This window comes from Melanerpes formicivorus, unplaced genomic scaffold (assembly GCF_026170545.1).
Source record: "Melanerpes formicivorus ecotype bairdi unplaced genomic scaffold, bMelFor1.0.p_v2 SCAF_117, whole genome shotgun sequence".
Taxonomy (NCBI): Eukaryota; Metazoa; Chordata; class Aves; order Piciformes; family Picidae; genus Melanerpes; species Melanerpes formicivorus.
Window position 1 is genome coordinate 307,235 of NW_027142469.1, and position 19,477 is coordinate 326,711.

At 46.2% G+C, this 19,477-nt stretch overlaps 1 protein-coding gene across 3 annotated transcripts in view; it reads left to right on the forward strand.

Moving 5' to 3' along the window:
- CNOT2 (CCR4-NOT transcription complex subunit 2) overlaps window positions 1-19,477 on the forward strand; it is a 128,651-nt gene that overhangs the window by 100,784 nt on the left and 8,390 nt on the right. For all 3 annotated transcript variants that reach the window (XM_068167445.1, XM_068167444.1, XM_068167443.1), the window contains 7 exons: window positions 65-212; window positions 1,391-1,573; window positions 6,836-6,915; window positions 8,551-8,676; window positions 13,067-13,191; window positions 15,777-15,897; window positions 16,012-16,168. In XM_068167445.1, coding sequence (XP_068023546.1) covers window positions 65-212; window positions 1,391-1,573; window positions 6,836-6,915; window positions 8,551-8,676; window positions 13,067-13,191; window positions 15,777-15,897; window positions 16,012-16,168 — 940 coding nt within the window. The remainder of the gene's footprint in view (window positions 1-64; window positions 213-1,390; window positions 1,574-6,835; window positions 6,916-8,550; window positions 8,677-13,066; window positions 13,192-15,776; window positions 15,898-16,011; window positions 16,169-19,477) is intronic.

Here is a 19,477-nt window from a genome sequence, read left to right on the forward strand (position 1 = left end):
CCGGGGAAGACTTTGTTTCCTGCTTGCTCTATATCTCCACCCCTCTGAATGTTTTTTCCACTAGGTGCACTAGGCCTTCCAATGAGGGGGATGAGCAACAATACCCCTCAGTTAAATCGCAGCTTATCACAAGGCACTCAGTTACCGAGCCACGTAACGCCAACAACAGGGGTACCAACAATGTCACTTCACACGCCTCCATCTCCGAGCAGGTATTTATTGACAGCCAATTGTTTCTGCCATTGTGTCTGCCTGCAGAGCTCTTGTTAAGTGTTCTGCCTGTTTTGCTCGACTACTTTGTGGTCTGATAAATTAAGCAAGGGCAAAAAGAAAAGTGGTTGCTGTTGGCCTTCACCTCTGCCCTGGCGAGGCCTCACCTGGAATGTTCCATCCAGTTCTGGGCTCCCCAGTTGAAGAGGGACAGGGATCTGCTGGAGAGAGTCCAACAGAGAGCTTCCAGGATGATTAATGGACTGGAGCACTGCCCTGGGAGGAAAGGCTGAGAAAGCTGGGGCTGTTTATTCTGGAGAAGAGGAGACTGAGAGGGGATTTAATAAATGTTTATTAATATGTGAGGGCTGGGTGTCAAGAGGGAGGGGACAGGCTCTGCTCACTTGCACCCTGGGATAGGACAAGGGGTAATGGAGAGAAACTACAGCACGGGAGGTTCCACCTCAACATGAAGAGGAACTTCTTCACTGTGAGGGTGCCAGAGCCCTGGAGCAGGCTGCCCAGAGAGGTTGTGGAGTCTCCTTCCCTGGAGTCTTTCCAGCCATGTCTGGATGTGTTCCTGTGTGACCTGTGCTGAATTCTATGGCCCTGCTCTAGCAGGGGGTTGGACTGGAAGATCTTCAGAGGTCCCTTCCAACCCTTAACATCCTGTGCCCACTGCCTGTGTTAGGGAAATAACGCTGTGCAGCAGTGAGAGCCTACTGTGCTGTAAGGCAGTATTTAATTTTTGTATGTAAAGGACAAATTGCTGGCAAATTCTGCTTCAGGATATAAGAGGTTGTGAAGTTTTTGACTGTTTTGGTAAATGTGTGATTAAATTTGCTTTGTATGGATGTGATGGGCCCTGTAAGGCTTTTAAGGTAGTAGGATCTGAGGTACCCCTTAAAAGAAGAGCTGTGACACCTTTTTAAATACATAAATACTTAAGTGTCTGTCTGAACCTGACCAAGGACTTGACTAGCATGGAATGGGTCACCTGGTATTTCTGAGGAGATCCAAAAGTCTGTTAATTAGAGAGAGAGCAGCCCAGAGGTGCCACGGTGAGACTGAGCACAAATGAAGTTGCAACAGCTTTGAGTCCATCCTATCTTAGTCATTGAAACGAATAACCAAAGACTATTACACAGCTTCATCTCTGTGGATGGTTTTTCTCTTTCAGGGGGATATTGCCTATGAATCCTAGGAATATGATGAACCACTCCCAGGTTGGTCAGGGCATTGGAATTCCCAGCAGGACAAACAGCATGAGCAGTTCAGGGTTAGGCAGCCCCAACAGAAGCTCTCCAAGCATAATATGTATGCCAAAGCAGCAACCCTCTCGACAACCTTTTACTGTGAACAGGTAAGGCTGTTTAGTTGGACCATCCCTGTGCAGCCATGGGTATGCTCAAATGCTGCTCTGCAAATCTGATTTTTATCTGTCAGCTGGAGAGCCGTTTTCTGCTGGCAATAAACATCAAAGCTGCTTTTAATGTTCCCCCAAGCTTGTGGAGGCCCTTCAGTTAAATTCTCTTTGACTGTTGGATTTCTGCTGCTGCTTCTTTAAAATATCTGATGTTTCTCCTCTGTTTGCAAGTTTGGTTTTGAAACATATCTTGATTGGGGTTTTGTTTGGTATATGCATCCCTTTTAAGACCGTTCATCTGTGAATTTGAGAAGTAAGTCAAGCCTTATGAGGAGAGGCTGAGAGAGCTGGGGGTGTTTAGCCTGGAGAAGAGGAAGCTCAGGGGAGTCCTCATTGCTGTCTACAACTACCTGAAGGGAAGCTGTAGCCAGGTGGGGGTTGGTCTCTTCTCCCAGGCAAGCAGCACCAGAAGAAGAGGACACAGTCTCAAGCTGCAATAGGGCAAGTTTAGGCTGGAGGTGAGGAGAAAGAGAGATTGGCCATTGGAATGTTCTGCCCAGGGAGGTGGTGGAGTCACCATCACTGGAAGTATTTACAAAGAGCCTGGATGAGGCACTTAGTGCCATGTCTGGTTGATTGGATAGGGCTGGGTGATAGGTTGGACTGGATGATCTTGGAGGTCTCTTCCAACCCTAACACTTCCATGATTCTGTGATTAAGATTTACAAACATAATAGCTATTCTGGAAGAACTGTTAACTGATTCCTACACAATAGGACCCTAGGATTTGACTTGTCAAATTCTGGAATGACCCAGGGAACAGTGGGTTTGCCATTCATTTCAGGGTTTGGTGCTCAATGGATACCAAAAGCTTCTCAATCAGTTCTATTCTTTGTCTAACTGTGGTCAAGATTCTAACCTCGTAAATCATTAGGCTGTGCTGGTTTGGTGCTGTGTTTATGCTGAGTTCATATTAATAAACTTACAGTAAAAAGTGTGGGAATTCTAATGATTTAATGTGTGTAGTCATGATCTCTGTTCTCCCAGTTTTACCCTTTTTCTCCCTTCAGGCCCTTCCTTAGGTAACTGGCTTCTAGGCAGAGCACAGACAAGCTCACAGCAGCCAGGCACCACCTCCAACCCAGTCTAGTATTTGACCAAACAGATCAAGGGAGGTGCAAATTAATGTCAACAGTTACATGAAGCTAGGTGAGGCTATTCTGGCCAAGCTGTCAGCCCATGGCTTGGACGGGAGCACACTGCGTTGGGTTAGGAACTGGCTGGAGGCTGAGCCCCGAGAGTGGTGGTGAATGGTGCCACAGCCAGCTGGCAGCCAGGCACCAGTGGTGTGCCCCAGGGATCAGCGCTGGGCCCTGTGCTCTTTAACATCTTCATTGATGATCTGGATGAGGGCATTGAGTCCATCATCAGTAAATTTGCTGATGACACCAAGCTAGGGGCAGGAGTTGGTCTGCTGGAGGGTAGAGAGGCTCTGCAGAGGGACCTCGACAGGCTGGACAGATGGGTCAGAGTGGCTGGAGAGCAGCCAGGCAGAGAGGGACCTGGGGGTGCTGGTCGATGGTAGGCTGAACATGAGCCTGCAGTGTGCCCAGGCAGCCAAGAAGGCCAATGGCATCCTGGCCTGCATCAGGAAGAGTGTGGCCAGCAGGAGCAGGGAGGTCATTCTGCCCCTGTACACTGCACTGGTTAGGCCACACCTTGAGTCCTGTGTCCAGTTCTGGGCTCCTCAGTTTAGGAAGGAGGTTGACTTGCTGGAACGAGTCCAGAGAAGGGCAACAAAGTTGGTGAGGGGTTTGGAACACAGCCCTGTGAGGAGAGGCTGAGGGAGCTGGGGTTGCTTAGCCTGGAGAAGAGGAGACTCAGGGGTGACCTTCTTGCTGTCTACAGTTATCTTAAGGGAGGTTGTAGACAGGCAGAGGTTGGTCTCTTCTGCCAGGCAGCCTGCACCAGAACAAGAGGACACAGTCTCAGGCTGCGCCAGGGGAGGTTTAGGCTGGAGGTTAGGAAGAAGTTCTATACAGAGAGAGTGATTGCCCTTTGGAATGGGCTGCCTGGGGAGGTGGTGGAGTCACCATCCCTGGAGGTGTTCAGGAGGAGACTTGATGGGGTGCTTGGTGCCATGGGTTAGTTGTTTAGGTGGTGTTGGATTGGTTGATGGGTTGGACACGATGATCTTGAAGTAGTGGTTTGTGTTCTTAGAGTGTGAGAAGATTTTCCTTGCCCTTGATTACGTAGAATTTACCTTTCCTGTGATGCATGGCATCAGGCAGAGGAGAGGAGCATTTAGAAAGGTAATTCTGTATGTTAAACCAGTTTTGAAGCTTGGGCATCACAAAAAAGGTGACACAGTAATGTACTTTGAAAATCTACATGCAGAGCACAATGATTTGGGATCTTGATGCATGTAGAGAAAGTACTTGTTTCAATTTCACCCAGCTGGTGGGGTAGCTAATGAAGCATTTGAAATAAACTCCTCACCTTCCACTGGTTGCACTGTGGAGCTCCATTTGGAGTAGCTACAGCCTTTACAAAGGGAGAAGGAACAAAGACAAGTTCTTCTTCCACAGTTTAACAACTTAGAGAAGTACAGTAGGGTGCTTCCAGTCATTCATGAATTTATTAAACAAGGCTTCCAAATTACACTTGAGGGAAAACCAAAGCAATTTATGATCCTTCTTTGACAGGTGCATGGATTAGGTGACTAGACCAGGTTGGACTTGGTGATCTTTGAAGTCTCTTCCAACCTTGGTGATACTGTGACTTCCAAGAAGTGTTTTCTGAATGGTTGCCTGAGTTGGAGCAAGACAATGTTAGGGTTTTGACCATAAAAATACTCCACTTTCCCTTTCTTACTTGCATTGGTAAAATAAGCTACAAATACTTCACAGAATCATAGAATGGCTTTGCTTGGAAGGGCCCTGAGAGATACCCTACTCCAACCTCCCTGCCATGGGCAGGGATGCCTCTCTGTTTTGTGGCCTGATCACTTTCTTGTCCCTAAAATTCACATTATTTCTAATTACTTCAAAGGCCAAAAAAAATCCATTGGAAATACTGTGTCATCAGGCCAGATTATGTGCCCTTAAGGTGAAGCTGTCTCCTGTTGGTACTCTTACCATGTCTGGAATTCACAGGTGACACCAGGAATGTGTTTCTCAAGATGTGTGGGGTGTCAAATAGGTGTCCATCAAATACTCCACCATTGGGAAACAAACCAGGACAGGAGTCTTCCCCATGAGGGTGGTGAGAGACTGGCACAGGTTGCCCAGGGAGGTGGTGGAAGCCTCCTGCCTGGAGGTGTTTGCAGCCAGGCTGGATGTGGCTGTGAGCAACCTGCTGTAGTGTGAGGTGTCCCTGCCCATGGCAGGGGGTTTGGAACTGGCTGATCCTTGAAGTCCCTTCCAACCCTGACAATTCTATGATTCCTTTTCTTGAGGTCTCAATCCAAATTGAAGCATTTAGGACTCTTTCAGAGTGGAGTGAAATGCTTCAGGATTCTAAATGTGGAAAAGGCCTGCTTAAGCAAAATTGCCACTAGGAAAACATTTGACGTTTTTCTTTATGGAGACTTCTGAAACATCAGCTTCCATCCTGTGAAAGGTGAATAATGGATGTTGTAGAAGCAAATCACATCCTGGGCTGCATTAAAAGATGTGTGGCCAGCAGATCCAGAGAGGTGATTCTGACACTTTGCTCTGGAGAGACCTCACCTGGAGTACTGCATCCAGCTCTGGAGCCCTCAATACAGGAAGGACATGGAGCTGATGGAGAGGGTCCAGAGGAGGGCCACGAAAATGATCAGGGGGTTGGAGCACCTCTGCTATGAGGACAGGCTGAGGGAGTTGGGGGTGTTCAGCCTGGAGAAGGCTCCAGGGAGACCTAATAGCAGCCTGACAGTACCTGAAGGGGGCTACAAGAAGGATGAAGAGAGTGTTTGCAAAGGCCTGCAGGCACAGGACCAGGGGCAATGTCTTCAAGCTAGAGCAGAGCAGATTTAGATTGGATGTTAGGAACAGGTTCTTACTGGGTGGGTGGTGGAACACTGGACCAGGTTGCCCAGGGAGGTGGCTGAGGCTCCTTCCCTGGAGGTACTCAAGATGAGGCTTGATGAGGGCATGGGCAACCTGATCTAGTTGAGGATGTCCCTGCTGACTGCAGAGGGGTTTGGACTGGATGAGCTTTGGAGGTCCCTTCCAACCCAGACCATTCTATGATTCTATCATTTCCCAAAGGGCAGAAATTCAGAATTTCACTTGGATAGGGTTTACCATTGCACTTCTCAACATCTCCAGCTCACACAGAATGAAGCAGATATTTGTGAGGGGGTCTTTCCATCCACAGTAGTCTATAAGATACTTCAGTTGTCTTCAAATAGTTTTTTGCCTGAGTATTTTAAAATGTAATATAGTTAGTGTCTTTGTGCTCATAATAGTGCCACACATAGACTGAGAGGGGATCTGATCAATGTCTTATCAATAGCTGAGGGCTGGGGGTCAGGAAGGAAGGGACAGGGACAGCTCTGCTCACTTGTGCCCTGGGATAGCACAAGAGGCAATGGATAGAAACTCCAGCACAGAAAATTCTACCTCAGCATGAGGAAAAACTTCTCTGCTATTATACCCACAGAGGCCTGGAGCAGGCTGCCCAGAGAGGTTGTGGAGTCCCCTTCCCTGGAGCCTCTTCAGCCCTGTCTGGATGTGTTCCTGTGTGACCTGTGCTGGGTTTTATGGTCCTGCTCTGGCAGGGGGGTTGGACTGGAAGATCTCCATAGGTCCCTTCCAACCCCTAACATCCTGTGATCCTGTAATGACTCCACACCATAACTGTTCAGCTTACAGCAGAGTCATTACAAACTTAATCACTTCCAGCTTCCCACCTGCAGCTGGGTGGATTGCAGGCTGACCTTTCACTATTGTATTCACTGGTGCTTCATTTTCCTGTATGAAATTACTGAGTAACACTCATATTTGTCATAACTTACTGATCAATGGCCATTAAGATCTCAGTTATTTTGAGGTCATTCCAGTTGTCTTGATTGAGCAGTGCCTGCTGCTCACAGTACCCAGAAGTGGGAAGGAAAATGATTACAAAGTGAGTTTAGGCTAATGCGGGTTGCTCAAGCTCGAAATAATTTAAGTGTCTTAGGAGGGTTTCTTTTTCCCCCCCCCTTAATACCTTCCACTGGAAATTACAATGTATGCCTTTCTGTCTGACTTCCTGGGTTATTTTTTTTCACAGTATGTCTGGATTTGGGATGAACAGAAATCAGGCATTTGGAATGAATAACTCCTTATCGAGTAATATTTTTAACGGAACAGGTGAGTTTACTCTGACTGATCTTAAAGTACAGTGTGGAGATTTTGGGGGGCTAAATAAATCTAATTGGACAGCAACTTTGCAGCTTTGTTACCATTTTCATTTGGTCCACAGAAATGCTGCTCCAGGAGGGGTGCTATGGAGCTGTTAATACTTCACACAGTGGATTTCAATCCTTTCAGAGTGAAATTGTTCCCTAGAACGCTGATGTGACTATAGGTGGTACCTGCTTGGTTAGAAATGCAAAACAGCTTATGGAATTGAGAAGGGGATCAGTGAAGAAAAGATTGATCCATTCCTATCAAAACCCTCTATGGGTTAAAAACAGCAGGAAAGCATTTCTGGAAAGCTCAAGCTCCTTTTGAGCAACTGCTTTACAATGTGATCCTTCCCCTTGGTTGTTTCAGTTGTGAGTTTTCTCTGGGGATTACTTCCTTCACCTTACTTTAATGAATGTGAGAGAGGAAAATCTCCTTCTGTATAAATGCCTTAGGTTTGTCCATGGTGGCATTTGTGTGTATGAAACAACCTGAGGTGCTGGTGACAGCAGAGTGGAAGGGTTTGGGCATCCCCTGGGACTTTGTGACACCCCAGCTCTGTCCTCACCCTTTGTAGTGTTTCCTGCTGCACACCAAAAAAAGTTCCTATGGATCTTGCACTACATTGGCTTGGCAGCTGCTTCAAATTTATCTTACCTTATCTCAGGGCAAAAGAGCTCCCTGATGCTGCTGCTAATGCAAGGTTTTATCTTCTCTCAGGTTTCTTCTTGGTGTCTCCTTAAATTGTAAACAGGCTACCTATCCTACTGCCTGTCCTGCGGTAGTAACTGAAGTTCCCACTGCCTGTCCTGCAGTAGTAACTGAAGTTCCTACTGCCTGCCCTGCAGTAGTAACTGAAGTTCCTACTGCCTGCCCTGCAGTAGTAACTGAAGTTGCTACTGCCTGCCCTGCAGTAGTAACTGAAGTTCCTACTGCCTGCCCTGCAGTAGTAACTGAAGTTCCCACTGCCTATCCTGCAGTAGTAACTGAAGTTCCCACTGCCTATCCTGCAGTAGTAACTGAAGTTCCCACTGCCTATCCTGCAGTAGTAACTGAAGTTCCCACTGCCTATCCTGCAGTAGTAACTGAAGTTCCTACTGCCTGCCCTGCAGTAGTAACTGAAGTTGCTACTGCCTGCCCTGCAGTAGTAACTGAAGTTCCTACTGCCTGCCCTGCAGTAGTAACTGAAGTTCCCACTGCCTATCCTGCAGTAGTAACTGAAGTTCCTACTGCCTGTCCTGCAGTAGTAACTGAAGTTGCTACTGCCTGCCCTGCAGTAGTAACTGAAGTTCCTGCTGTAACTTCAACAGTCAGCCTGTGTTTTTGTGCATGCAGTCTTTAATTGCGAGCTGGTAAACCTTGTTGCTGAGTACTGTTGGCTAGCCAGTGTTTAAAAACAAACTTCCTGATGCTCTCTTTAGTCTTGTAACACAGAGGCCACAGTTGTTTGTAATCATTATAGTAAAAGTACAAACACCATCTTGAAGAAGGAAAATGTATCCTACATTGAATGTGTCCTACAGATGATTTTGCACCTAATGAAGTCTTTGAGCAAAAGAAAAACACAGAAGGAAATATAAATATCTGTTTTTATTGTAGATGGAAGTGAAAATGTGACGGGACTGGACCTCTCAGATTTTCCAGCACTAGCAGACAGAAACAGAAGGGAAGGAAGTGGCAATCCAACTCCATTAATAAACCCTTTAGCTGGAAGGGCACCCTATGGTAAGACTATACTTTGGAAAGCTCTTTGAATGAAAATCAGTGTTTGCTTGATGCAGCTTTTGCTGTTCATAAGATAATAGGTGCCAGACACTTGAGCTCCTAAGTCTCATTAAAAATAAAACAAATAATCAATATCTGTGGGATTGGATATTCCCTGCAGGCTTTTGTAAGTATTAGAACTCATCTGCTTCAGTTTCACCACCAGTAGAGGTTGCTGGGGTTGGCAGTCTGTCTAGTAGGTTGCTCAGAAGCTGCTCACTCTAGACATTTTCAGGGGGGTTGGACTCTCCATATCTCCAGAGGTCCCTTCCAACCCCCAACATCCTGTGATCCCAATCTTCTGTTTTCTAATGGCATGCATTTTTTGAGGTCAGAATAGCACATTTTAGAAATGATATTTGATTACTTGGAGGTGTTTCTGTGTGACAAGCCAGCAGCTGTGAATCTGCTGTGTTATTTTCTCTGTTCATTGCTAGTGTCTGCTGCAATACTGTTCACTGCCACTTAAAAGCAACCTCACAGTTCAGAAAAGAACCTGTGAGCATCCACTGTTGTCAGTCAGATTCCAAGTTCTGTGGCTTGGGTAATTCTTGCTGAAAAGCTTAACAGCTTCTTGTTGAAGGCCAGTCACTAGTGGTGTCCCCTTGGGATCAGTGCTGGGGCCCATCCGGTTCAATATCTTTATTGGTGATCTGGATGAGGGGATTGAGTCAATCATCGGTATATTTGCAGACGACACCAAGCTGGGGGCAGGAGTTGATCTGTTATGGGGTAGGAGAGCTCTGCAGAGGGACCTTGCCAAGCTGGACAGATGGGCAGAGTCCAAGGGCAGGAGATTGATCACATCTAAGTACCAGATTCTACACATTGGCCACAACACCCCCAGGCAGAGCTACAGGCTGGGGTCAGAGTGGCTGGAGAGCAGCCAGGCAGAGAGGGACCTGGGGGTACTGGTTGATAGTAGGCTGAACATGAGCCAGCAGTGTGCCCAGGCAGCCAAGAAGGCCAATGGCATCCTGGCCTGCATCAGGAAGAGTGTGGCCAGCAGCAGCAGGGAGGTCATTCTGCCCTGGACTCAGCACTGGTTAGGCCACACCTTGAGTCCTGTGTCCAGTTCTGGGCTCCTCAGTTTAGGAAAGATGTTGAGATGCTGGAAGGTGTCCAGAGAAGGGCAACAAAGCTGGGGAGGGGTCTGGAGCACAGCCCTGTGCAGAGAGGCTGAGGGAGCTGGGGTTGCTTAGCCTGGAGAAGAGGAGGCTCAGGGGAGACCTTCTTGCTGTCTCCAACTCCCTGAAGGGAGGTTGTTGCCAGGTGGGGGTTGGTCTCTTCTGCCAGGCAGCCAGTAGCAGAACAAGAGGACACAGTCTCAAGCTGTGCCAGGGGAGGTTTAGGCTGGAGGTGAGGAGAAAGTTCTTCCCAGACAGAGAGACTAGCCATTGGAATGTGCTGCCCAGGGAGGTGGTGGAGTTACTGTCCCTGGAGGTGTTCAAGAGGGGATTGATGTGGCCCTTGGAGCCATGGTTTAATTGTCATGAAGTGTTGGGTGACAGGTTGGACTTGTGGATCATTGAGGTCTTTTCCAACTTTATTCATTCTGTGATTCTAAGGATACAAATCTTACTGTTTGGGGTCTGGAGAGATTTCAAGTAAGCTTACAGTGAGGCACAGCAGCTCTTTCTGTTAATGCTTTAGTGATTGTTGTTCCTTTCACATCAGCTCCTCTGAAAAGTCACTGTTGTAACCTCAAGTTATTTTTGTGACACTTGTCAACTTTCCAACCCAAAATAACCCAGTGTTTTCTAACTGGAAAAAAAAGCTGGTGTTCTGCAGAGATATCTCCCAACTTTAACTGGGGAGAAATAAGAGATAAGCACATTATCAGGAGCAAGGAGCCTCGTGGATTGGGTGTGACCAGAGCCCTTCTGCTTAAGATAGCTGTCAGAGAGAGGTAAAGGAGTTTAAACTGAAGCACTTCTAAACACAGGGAAAAGTCACTTCCCCAAATAAAGACACTGAGAAGTCACACTGAGAGTGGAGAGCTAATACAGCTTGTGGCTGACATGAGATTTTGCCTGCCTCTGAAATAGAAGCCATTGCCTGGAAAATTGCTAGGAGGTAGGAAGGAGATCCATCCAAATGTACTTCCAGCATGGAGCTGGTGTTCAACACTCAGCAACACCACCACATCAAAACCAACCCTGCAGCTGCTCTTGTGCTTGCACCATTTCCCCATTTTGGTGCTAGCAAAGCTGTTTGCATGCCTGTGTGGTGAGCCAGGAAAGAAATTTCTCTGTCTGAAGAGTAATCTTCAGCATCTGCCTAATGCAGAGGATGGGTTTGGTGGTAGCAGCAGGCAAGAAATGGGGACGTGAGGTGCGCTGAATGCTGTCTCCAGCAGCAAGAAGTAGAGAGCACTTTTGGTTGTGGTCGAGAAAAAGGAGGTTTGAAAGGCAGCAGCTGAGACCTGCTTCCTTCATGTTGAGCTTAGGCAGGAAAATTAGACCTCAAGTAAGTTTAGGTAAATTGAGTGCAACACAGATAATTCGTAATCAGCTTCACTCATCCAGGGGAATAGTTTTGACTAGCTCTGGGTGAAAAGGGGGAAGAGCAGAAGCAGCATGAGCTCAGTAGGGATTTGTCTTAAAGAAACTTTGATCTCTAGCTTGAGGATACTAAAGCAGGTCCTATATAGTCACTGTCTGAAGCATTTTAGATCCCATACATCTATTCAGAATCTTTGAAAGGTAGGGCCTCAACTTCCTTCTGTCTTTCCCTTATCTAGTGCCATGTTGTTTGGAACCAAATAACTGTATTAGTTCTGTGTCTCAGCAAGGAGCCTTTACCTCTGGGTGCTCCACGTGGGAGCCTTTACCTCTGGGTCCTTCACGTGGGAGCCCTCACCTCTGGGTGCTTCACATGGGAGCCTTTACCTCTGGGTGCTCCACGTTGGAAGCCTTACCTCTGGGTGCTCCACGTGGGAGCCCTCACCTCTGGGTGCTCCACGTGGGGGCTTTTCTTTGGTTTTGTTTGTTTGTGTTGGGGCTTTTCATTCATTTCTGTGAGGTTTGGGTTATTTTCAACTGGCATTAAAGACAAAAAGACAAAAAGAATGTTGCTGTTCAGTGGTGGCACACCATGCTCCAATGGGACTGGCCTACTCTTTTTAAAGTAGGGTCAGAGCACTGAGGGTGGCAGGCTGCATGCATTGAGTTTTCATACTGAAAGGAGGAGGCATTCTTATGTCACAGGCAGGTATTTCCCTGGTGAGATGCTCTGCTGCAAGTCAGCTGGGCACCCTTTAAGAATATGTGCTTCTAAAGAGATCATGCTAAGGAATTCTTCATGCAGTTAGGAGATGGAGGAAAAAATGTATTCTGCTGTTGCAAGCAGTACATCCTTCCTGCTTTAATAATGCCTGTAAAGATTATTTGATTCTTGAGATGTGCAGACCAGGTGCTGGTCCTGGTACCAAATACTGGTGGATGAGGAGCTCAACATCAGCCACCAGTGTGCACTTGCAGCCTAGAAAGCCAATCCCATCCTGGGCTGCATCAAGAGAAGCACAGCCAGCAGGGCCAGGGAGGTGATTCTCTCCCTCTACTCTGCTCTGGTGAGACCCCACCTGGAGCACTGTGTCCAGTTCTGGAGCCTCTATTACAGGAAGGATCTGGAGGTGCTGGAAGGTGTCCAGAGAAGGGCCATGAGGATGATTAGAGGGCAGGAGCACCTGTCCTGTGAGGACAGGCTGAGGGAGTTGAGGTTGTTCGGTCTGGAGAAGAGAAGGCTCCAAGGAGACCTCATTGTGGCCTTCCAGCATCTTCAGGGGGCTACAAGAAAGCTGGGGAAGGACTTTTGAGGGTGTCAGGGAGTGATAGGACTGGGGGGAATGGAGCAAAACTAGAAATGGGTAGATTGAGATTGGATGTTAGGAAGAAGTTGTTCCCCATGAGGGCGGTGAGAGCCTGGCACAGGTTGCCCAGGGAGGTGGTGGAAGCCTCATGCCTGGAGGTTTCTGCAGCCAGGCTGGATGTGGCTGTGAGCAACCTGCTGTAGTGTGAGGTGAACTGGCTGATCCTTGAGGTCCCTTCCAACCCTAACAATTCTTATGATTCTATGATTCTTAAAGCAGAGGATGTGTTGATGGATTTAACCTGGAGTGTTTCTCAGCTCACACTTAAATGAGAGGCTTTAGTCTAATGTGTGTGGATGTTTTAAATGAATCTGCTTTGGTTATGGCTTCCCTGTTGTGGGTTGGGGCTTTTTCTTTTGCATCATTTCTGCTGTACAGCTTGCACAGAGTGAAAAGAAAGGACAGGAAATATGATGGACAGCAGGAAAATCCTTTCTTTTCAGTCATGTAATGCTGTTTCTGCTTTCATTTCTGTGGCAGTTGGGATGGTAACAAAACCAGCAAGTGAGCAGTCCCAGGACTTTTCAATACACAATGAAGACTTCCCAGCATTACCAGGCTCCAGCTACAAAGACCCAACATCGAGTAATGATGACAATAAATCCGTAAGTAACCTCTCCTTTTGACTACACAGACTTCTTGTAGTGATCAGATGGACAATGGCCAGATCCAGAGAGGGGATTCAGCCACTTGACTCTGCTCTGCTGAGGCCTCACCTGGAGTGCTGCATCCAGCTCTGGAGCCCTCAGTACAGGAAGGACACAGACCTGATGGAGAGGGTCCAAAAGAAGGACACAGAAATGATCAGGGGCTTGGAGCACTTCTGCTACAGGGACAGGCTGAGGGAGGTGGGGTTATTCAGACTGGAAAAGAGGAGGGTCTGGGAAGACTTAATAGCAGCCTTCTAGTACCTGAAGGGGCCTACAAGAAGGATGAGGAGAGATTGCAGTGACAGGACAAGGGAAAATGGCTTTGCACTGGAGAAGAACAGATTTAGATTGGCTGTTAGGAACAAGTTCTTTACCATGAGCATAGTGGAACGCTGGAACAAGTTGCCCAGGGAGGTGGTTGAGGCCCCATCCCTAGAGATATTCAGAGTGAGGCTAAATGAGGCCCTGGACAGCCTGATCTAGTTGGAGATGTCCCTGCTGACTACAGGGAGGTCAGACTGGATGACCCTTGGAGGTGTGCCTTCCAGCCCAGCCCAGTCTATGATGCCCTTAAATGAATGATAAATTTGTTTTGTGTATGGAGGAGAGGCCAGGAAAGCTCTTGCAAGAACCCCTCAACACTGGAGAATTTACATCTCTCTTTGCACTTGACAGTTTCCACCAATCCCAGGTCATTTCTCTTGGCACCTCTCATCAGGAGTAGTAACTTGCACATTGTAACATCTCCCCTCAAAGCTGTCCACTCCTTTAAGAGTTAGGTGGTGCAATATCCTTCCCAGGTAACACTCTTGATGGGGAAATGAAATCACAGGGAGCAAAGTCTTTTAATAGAGACCAATTTATTCATGGGGATGTTGTAAGCCAGGGGGATAGATTGCATAGATTCATAGACTAACAGGTTGGAAGGAACCTCAAGGATCATCTAAGTCCAATCTTTCAGGGTAAGAATCTTAAGTACAGTTGTAATTATCACACATTAGGTAGATGGCTTAGATCATGAGGTTATGGGGGGGAGGCCTTTTCACAGATATGAAAGATATGCAATCAAGTTTGCCTTTTGTTATAATTGCAAATGAATAAAAGTGACTAAAATTTGATGGTAGAGAACAGTTCCCTGCAATGTTGGACAAAATGTTCTCATTTCTTGGGGAGTTTATTGGTTCTGCTTGCAGAAAAATCTGTTCGTCTGAGTGGCAGAAGTACTCCTGAGTAAGGAGCAGATGTGACTACAAACAAGTGAAAACCAAACAATGCAGCTGCTCAAACCAGGGATGGGAGGAAGACTCACTTCCCAACGTGGCCAGAGTTATTGTGTGGGAAATACTCTGACACAAGTCAGAGCTGCATATAGAGCAAGGGAGGAAGGAAGGAAGGAGTAAATGTGATTACATTGTGTTAATGCAGACTTGTTTTGAAGAGCAAGGGCATGAAATAACAGTTGGGAAAGATCTATTTTGTCAGTGTATGAGCTCCTGGAGTGCAAGCAGAGTTTTCGTGCCAGCCATAATGTTTACATCTCTTCCCTGATAATTACAAATGTGCCAACTCTTATGTTGCTTGCACCTGAAATGGGCTGGAGCTGTTATCTGTTGCTGTCATGGAGTGGTATGTGGGAGCAAGACTGTATGGGAGCAATCCAATGTGATGAATCCAAACATCATCTAGTCACAGGCACTTGGGATAGCCATGGTGTATTCACACCCAGGTGTAAAATATTTTCTTGCCCACTTAGATTGCAAGCTGTTGGCTGATTAATAGCTCTTACTGTTAAGAGAGGTATACTTCAGGAAGTGCTAAATGTTACATAAAGGCTTGTCAGCAGAACTCAAGAGAATCACAGAAACATTCAAGTTTAGCCTGGAGAAGAGGAGTCCCAGGGGAGACCTTACTGCTCTCTGCAACTCCCTGAAAGGAGGTTGTAGCCAGGTGGGGGTTGGTCTCTTCTCCCAGGCAACCAGCACCAGAACAAGAGGACACAGTCTCAAGCTGTGCCAGGGGAAGTTTAGGCTGGAGGTGAGGAGAAAGCTCTTCCCAGCAAGAGAGATTGGCCATTGGAATGTGCTGCCCAGGGAGGTGGTGGAGTCCCCCTCCCTGGAGGGGTTCAGAAAAGGCTTGGATGTGGCACTTGGAGCCATGGTTTAGTTGTGAGGAGGTGTTAGGTATTAGGTCATAGGTTGGACCTGATGACCTCTGAGGTCTTTTCCAACCTGGTTGATTCTATGGAAAAGAGCCTGAGGATCACCAAGTCCAACCCAGAGCCCTACTCTACAAGGTTCACCCCTAAACCATAGCCCCAAGCACCGCAGCCAAACCACCTGCAAACACAGCCAGCCTTGGGGACTCAATCACCTCCCTGGGCAGCACATTCCAATGCCTGCAAGAGCTTCAGCTTGGTTCCTCTCTAGTGCCTAATTCATCAGAGTTTTAGTCTCGAGCGCTTGACTGAAAGAGATGGTTAAGCAGTTTTCTATTTCTGATGTGTTTCCATCATAACCAACTCTGCACATTATTTTTGCTAGAATTTGAGTACATCAGGCAAAACATCATCCAGCACAGATGGGCCCAAGTTTCCTGGCGATAAAAGTTCAACTACGCAAAACAACAACCAGCAGAAAAAAGGGATCCAGGTGTTACCTGATGGTATGTGTCATTCTGGTTCTTCTGCTTCTCTAGAAGCTTTGGCAGACATCTAGATCACATTGCTGATTCCTCCACTTCTTGCAAGGGGAAAATTAATTTGTTCTTCTTGCCCAGGTCGGGTTACCAACATTCCTCAAGGGATGGTGACGGACCAGTTTGGAATGATTGGCTTGTTAACATTCATCAGGGCAGCAGAGACAGATCCAGGAATGGTACATCTCGCATTAGGAAGTGATTTAACAACACTAGGTCTCAATCTCAACTCTCCTGAGTAAGTTTCTGGGTTTCAGTACTGTCTTCAGCTTTGATTTTTACCATGCAGTCATTCTTCATAAACTCCCTTAGCTCAGACATCTGTCAAACTCACAAACAGTGTCTGAAAATGTAATGGCAGTGCAATGAAATGGTCATGAATGAGCATTGGGCTTCAAGGCACTCTTGCTCTGCCAGCTTTCAATGAATGTAGTGGCTCTGCTCATTCTTCTGACTTCTTCAGAACTTTCTTCCAGGAGTTGATGATGTATTGTTGACAGGTTTCATGTGTGTCTTGTCTTTCAAGTAGTAGTGCTCCTTGAGGATAGCTGTACTTCACTCTCAGCAGTTTGGGGGATGGATTCAGTATATGTTAGTGTAATAATGAGCAGAGCATCTGCATTCCCAGACACCTAACTTGTTAGAAGTTGCCACTTCCAGAAATTCTTTTTGGAGAGCTTGCACTCAAACTCTTCTGGCATTGGCACCTCTAAAAGTGTTCCAAAGTGATCACCCAGAGTCCATTGTCTGTTGTAGTTAGTTGCAGAATGTGTTATATTGACATAGTGTCTTCCTCAGATGCAGTGGCTAATCTTCATAAGGCAATTCTCCAGTTGAATTCAGTACCTACCCTACTCCTATCTCCTTTCACAACATCTTGAGCATGCATGAAGAACAGTTACTGGCCACAGGTGGCTGGCTACTTTTCCCTGGTAGTCCTAGAGATTGCAGCCCTTAGAGGGAGACTAGTCTCCAGAATCTACACACTAGTTAAATAGTTTACTGTTCTGATTATGGATTGTTTGAACAGCTGCTTTGCTCATTGCAATTCATTCAAGTACATCCATATCTGAATTCTAGAGCTGTTCCTAGACACAGGTGAAACCTGGTTATGTTGTTTGGTTATAGAGCTGCTGTCCCTAGGTACTGGCCTGCAGAACAGCAGCAGCGATGCTGCCTTTGGTGATAGAATTCATGTCTCATTCAGTGTTATTAATTCATTTTATTGACTGGCATAAAGCTTAGGCTAATGGAGTCTCTACATAAAACCTCATAGACCCACATGATGCCTCACTGAAGAGGAGCAGTAAACATCCTTGGATGCAGTGGTGACTTGGAGCAGCTCCTGCACACAGCATCTGAATTAGCAGCTTGTATGGGAGCAGTAGGGGCGCCTGGCATGCTGCTGCTTTTCCACAGCAGCTCTGCTGTCATTAGCTGGGTTTTTAATCATTTTTATATTTAATTACTGTATTTAGGGTATTTAGGGTCTTGGATGGAGGGGAGAGAGTAGTTAACATTGCACCCAGACAGTTACACTACAGTTAAGCTTTGCAAACAGCCTTTGCAGTCCTTACTGCCTGGCCTGCCGTCTTGCCTTAGGTTACTGAACATCCTTAGTTTGCTTTAGGAGTTTTCATTTGAAATGCTAAGAGCATTTCACATGTGGAAGGCCTAAATTTTCTGCCCTGTGAGGTACTTCTGATGGTAAAGATACCTGTTTCACTTAAACACTTAGGACAATAAATGTGCTCTTAGAAACAAAGTATTAGAGTCCTGTGTGTCTCTAATGGTTTGAATTAACCCTTTTAGCTCCTTGTTTTATATAGATTTTCTCTACAGATAGGTTAAAACTTATTTTGGTTGCTGAAAAGAGTGATTATGCCAATGTGCAGCCTGATGCTTCTTTAAGAAGCATGCTCTTAGTTCCCCAGAAGAACTTAGGATTCTCCAGCAACAAAAATGCAAAAAATGCCATTACATCATTTAATTCTTTAGAGATTGTGTAGCTGTTTGCTGATGGTCTAAAGCTTTCTGAAATATCCATCAGATAGACTGTAGGCTGTCCAATACCTCCTTAAAAAAATATGTTTAATTAACAGAGTCATATTTGTAACATGGAGGGAACACTGCACAAACTCTTCAGTTATTATTGCATACAGAGATGCAGTCCCAGTCTAAATCCTGGATTCTTTGCCCTGGGAAACCAAACCTCTAGGGCACACAATCACAGAAACACTCAGGTTGGAAAAGAGCCTCAGGATCACCAAGGCCAACCCACAGCCCTACTCTGCAAGGCTCACCCCTAAACCACAGCCCCAAGCACCACAGCCAAACCACCTGCAAACACAGCCAGGCTTGGGGACTCCACCACCTCCCTGGGCAGCACATTCCAAGCCCTTAACACTCTTGCCCTGAAAAAAGGTTTCCTACTGTCCAGTCTAACTAAGCCTACCCAAGTGACACCCCTCTTCTTGGAGCAATTCCTATCCATGCTTTCAAGTGGGAGAGGTTTTGTTACTTCCAACACCTGCAGACTTTGCCACTGAAATCTTCCTTCACAGACTCTAAAGCATGAGGTTTTTGCTAACAGTAGGATTAGTTAGCCTAGAGCAAGATTGATGACAACTGATCAGTGTAGGTTTTGGCCCACAGAGCTGAGCTGGAAGTTTGTTGTGTTGAGGTAATTTAGTAGATAATTGATTTATGGGGTTTTTAAATAGTAATTATTAGACTTCTGACCAAAAAGAGAAGCAAGGATTTGACAGGGTGAACCATCCTCAGGTTTCATTTCCTGAACCTGCCCAGAACAGCATGCTCCAATTGGTAATTAAAAGCAGGCTGCAGCTACCTGCCAAAAGCACAATTTGCTCATTCCTTTTTTTTTTTGACCTCTTTACCTGTTGATTAGTAAACTCCTTCCTGAGTACATCAGCCATGGCAGTGCAGTTGGAAGCTTCATCTTTGTTAAACACTCTGCACCTTTTTTTAATAGAACATTAGTAAAATCTCCAGGAGAGAGAAACATTAAATCATCATAAACTTCAATTTGATTGTTGTGCTGGGATTCCATTTGTTTTTCTCCTCACTCAAAGTTACAAGAAAAGTAAGATCTTTACTGGTTAGTTTAAAAACTATCTGGCAGTGGAAGCTTTGCTTCCCCTTTTTGAAACAGGGTGTTGAATCAGAGCCCACCAGGCTCGTGGCAGCTGTTCCCATGCAAACTGCAAGCTTGTGTAGAATTGGATCCTGGGAGAAAAGGTTGGGATCTCTTAAGAAGGTTGGGATGTCTTAAGAAGGTTGGGATCTCTTAAGCTGAAGGATGCTAGATTGAAACAGAGACCTTGCCCCTGTAGATGCCCCTGGCAGTTGAAATGCAGTTTTACTTTGCATATCAAGAAGAAAATGAACAAAATGTATGTGATAGAGGAAAGTGGGCTGGAAGTTTCTTTGTCTCCTTCCTCCTCTCTCCAGCAAGATGTTTTTAGGTTTGTGAGGTTGGTTATGGAAGTTGTGTTTTGCTTGGTTGGTTGCTTTAGGGCTTTTG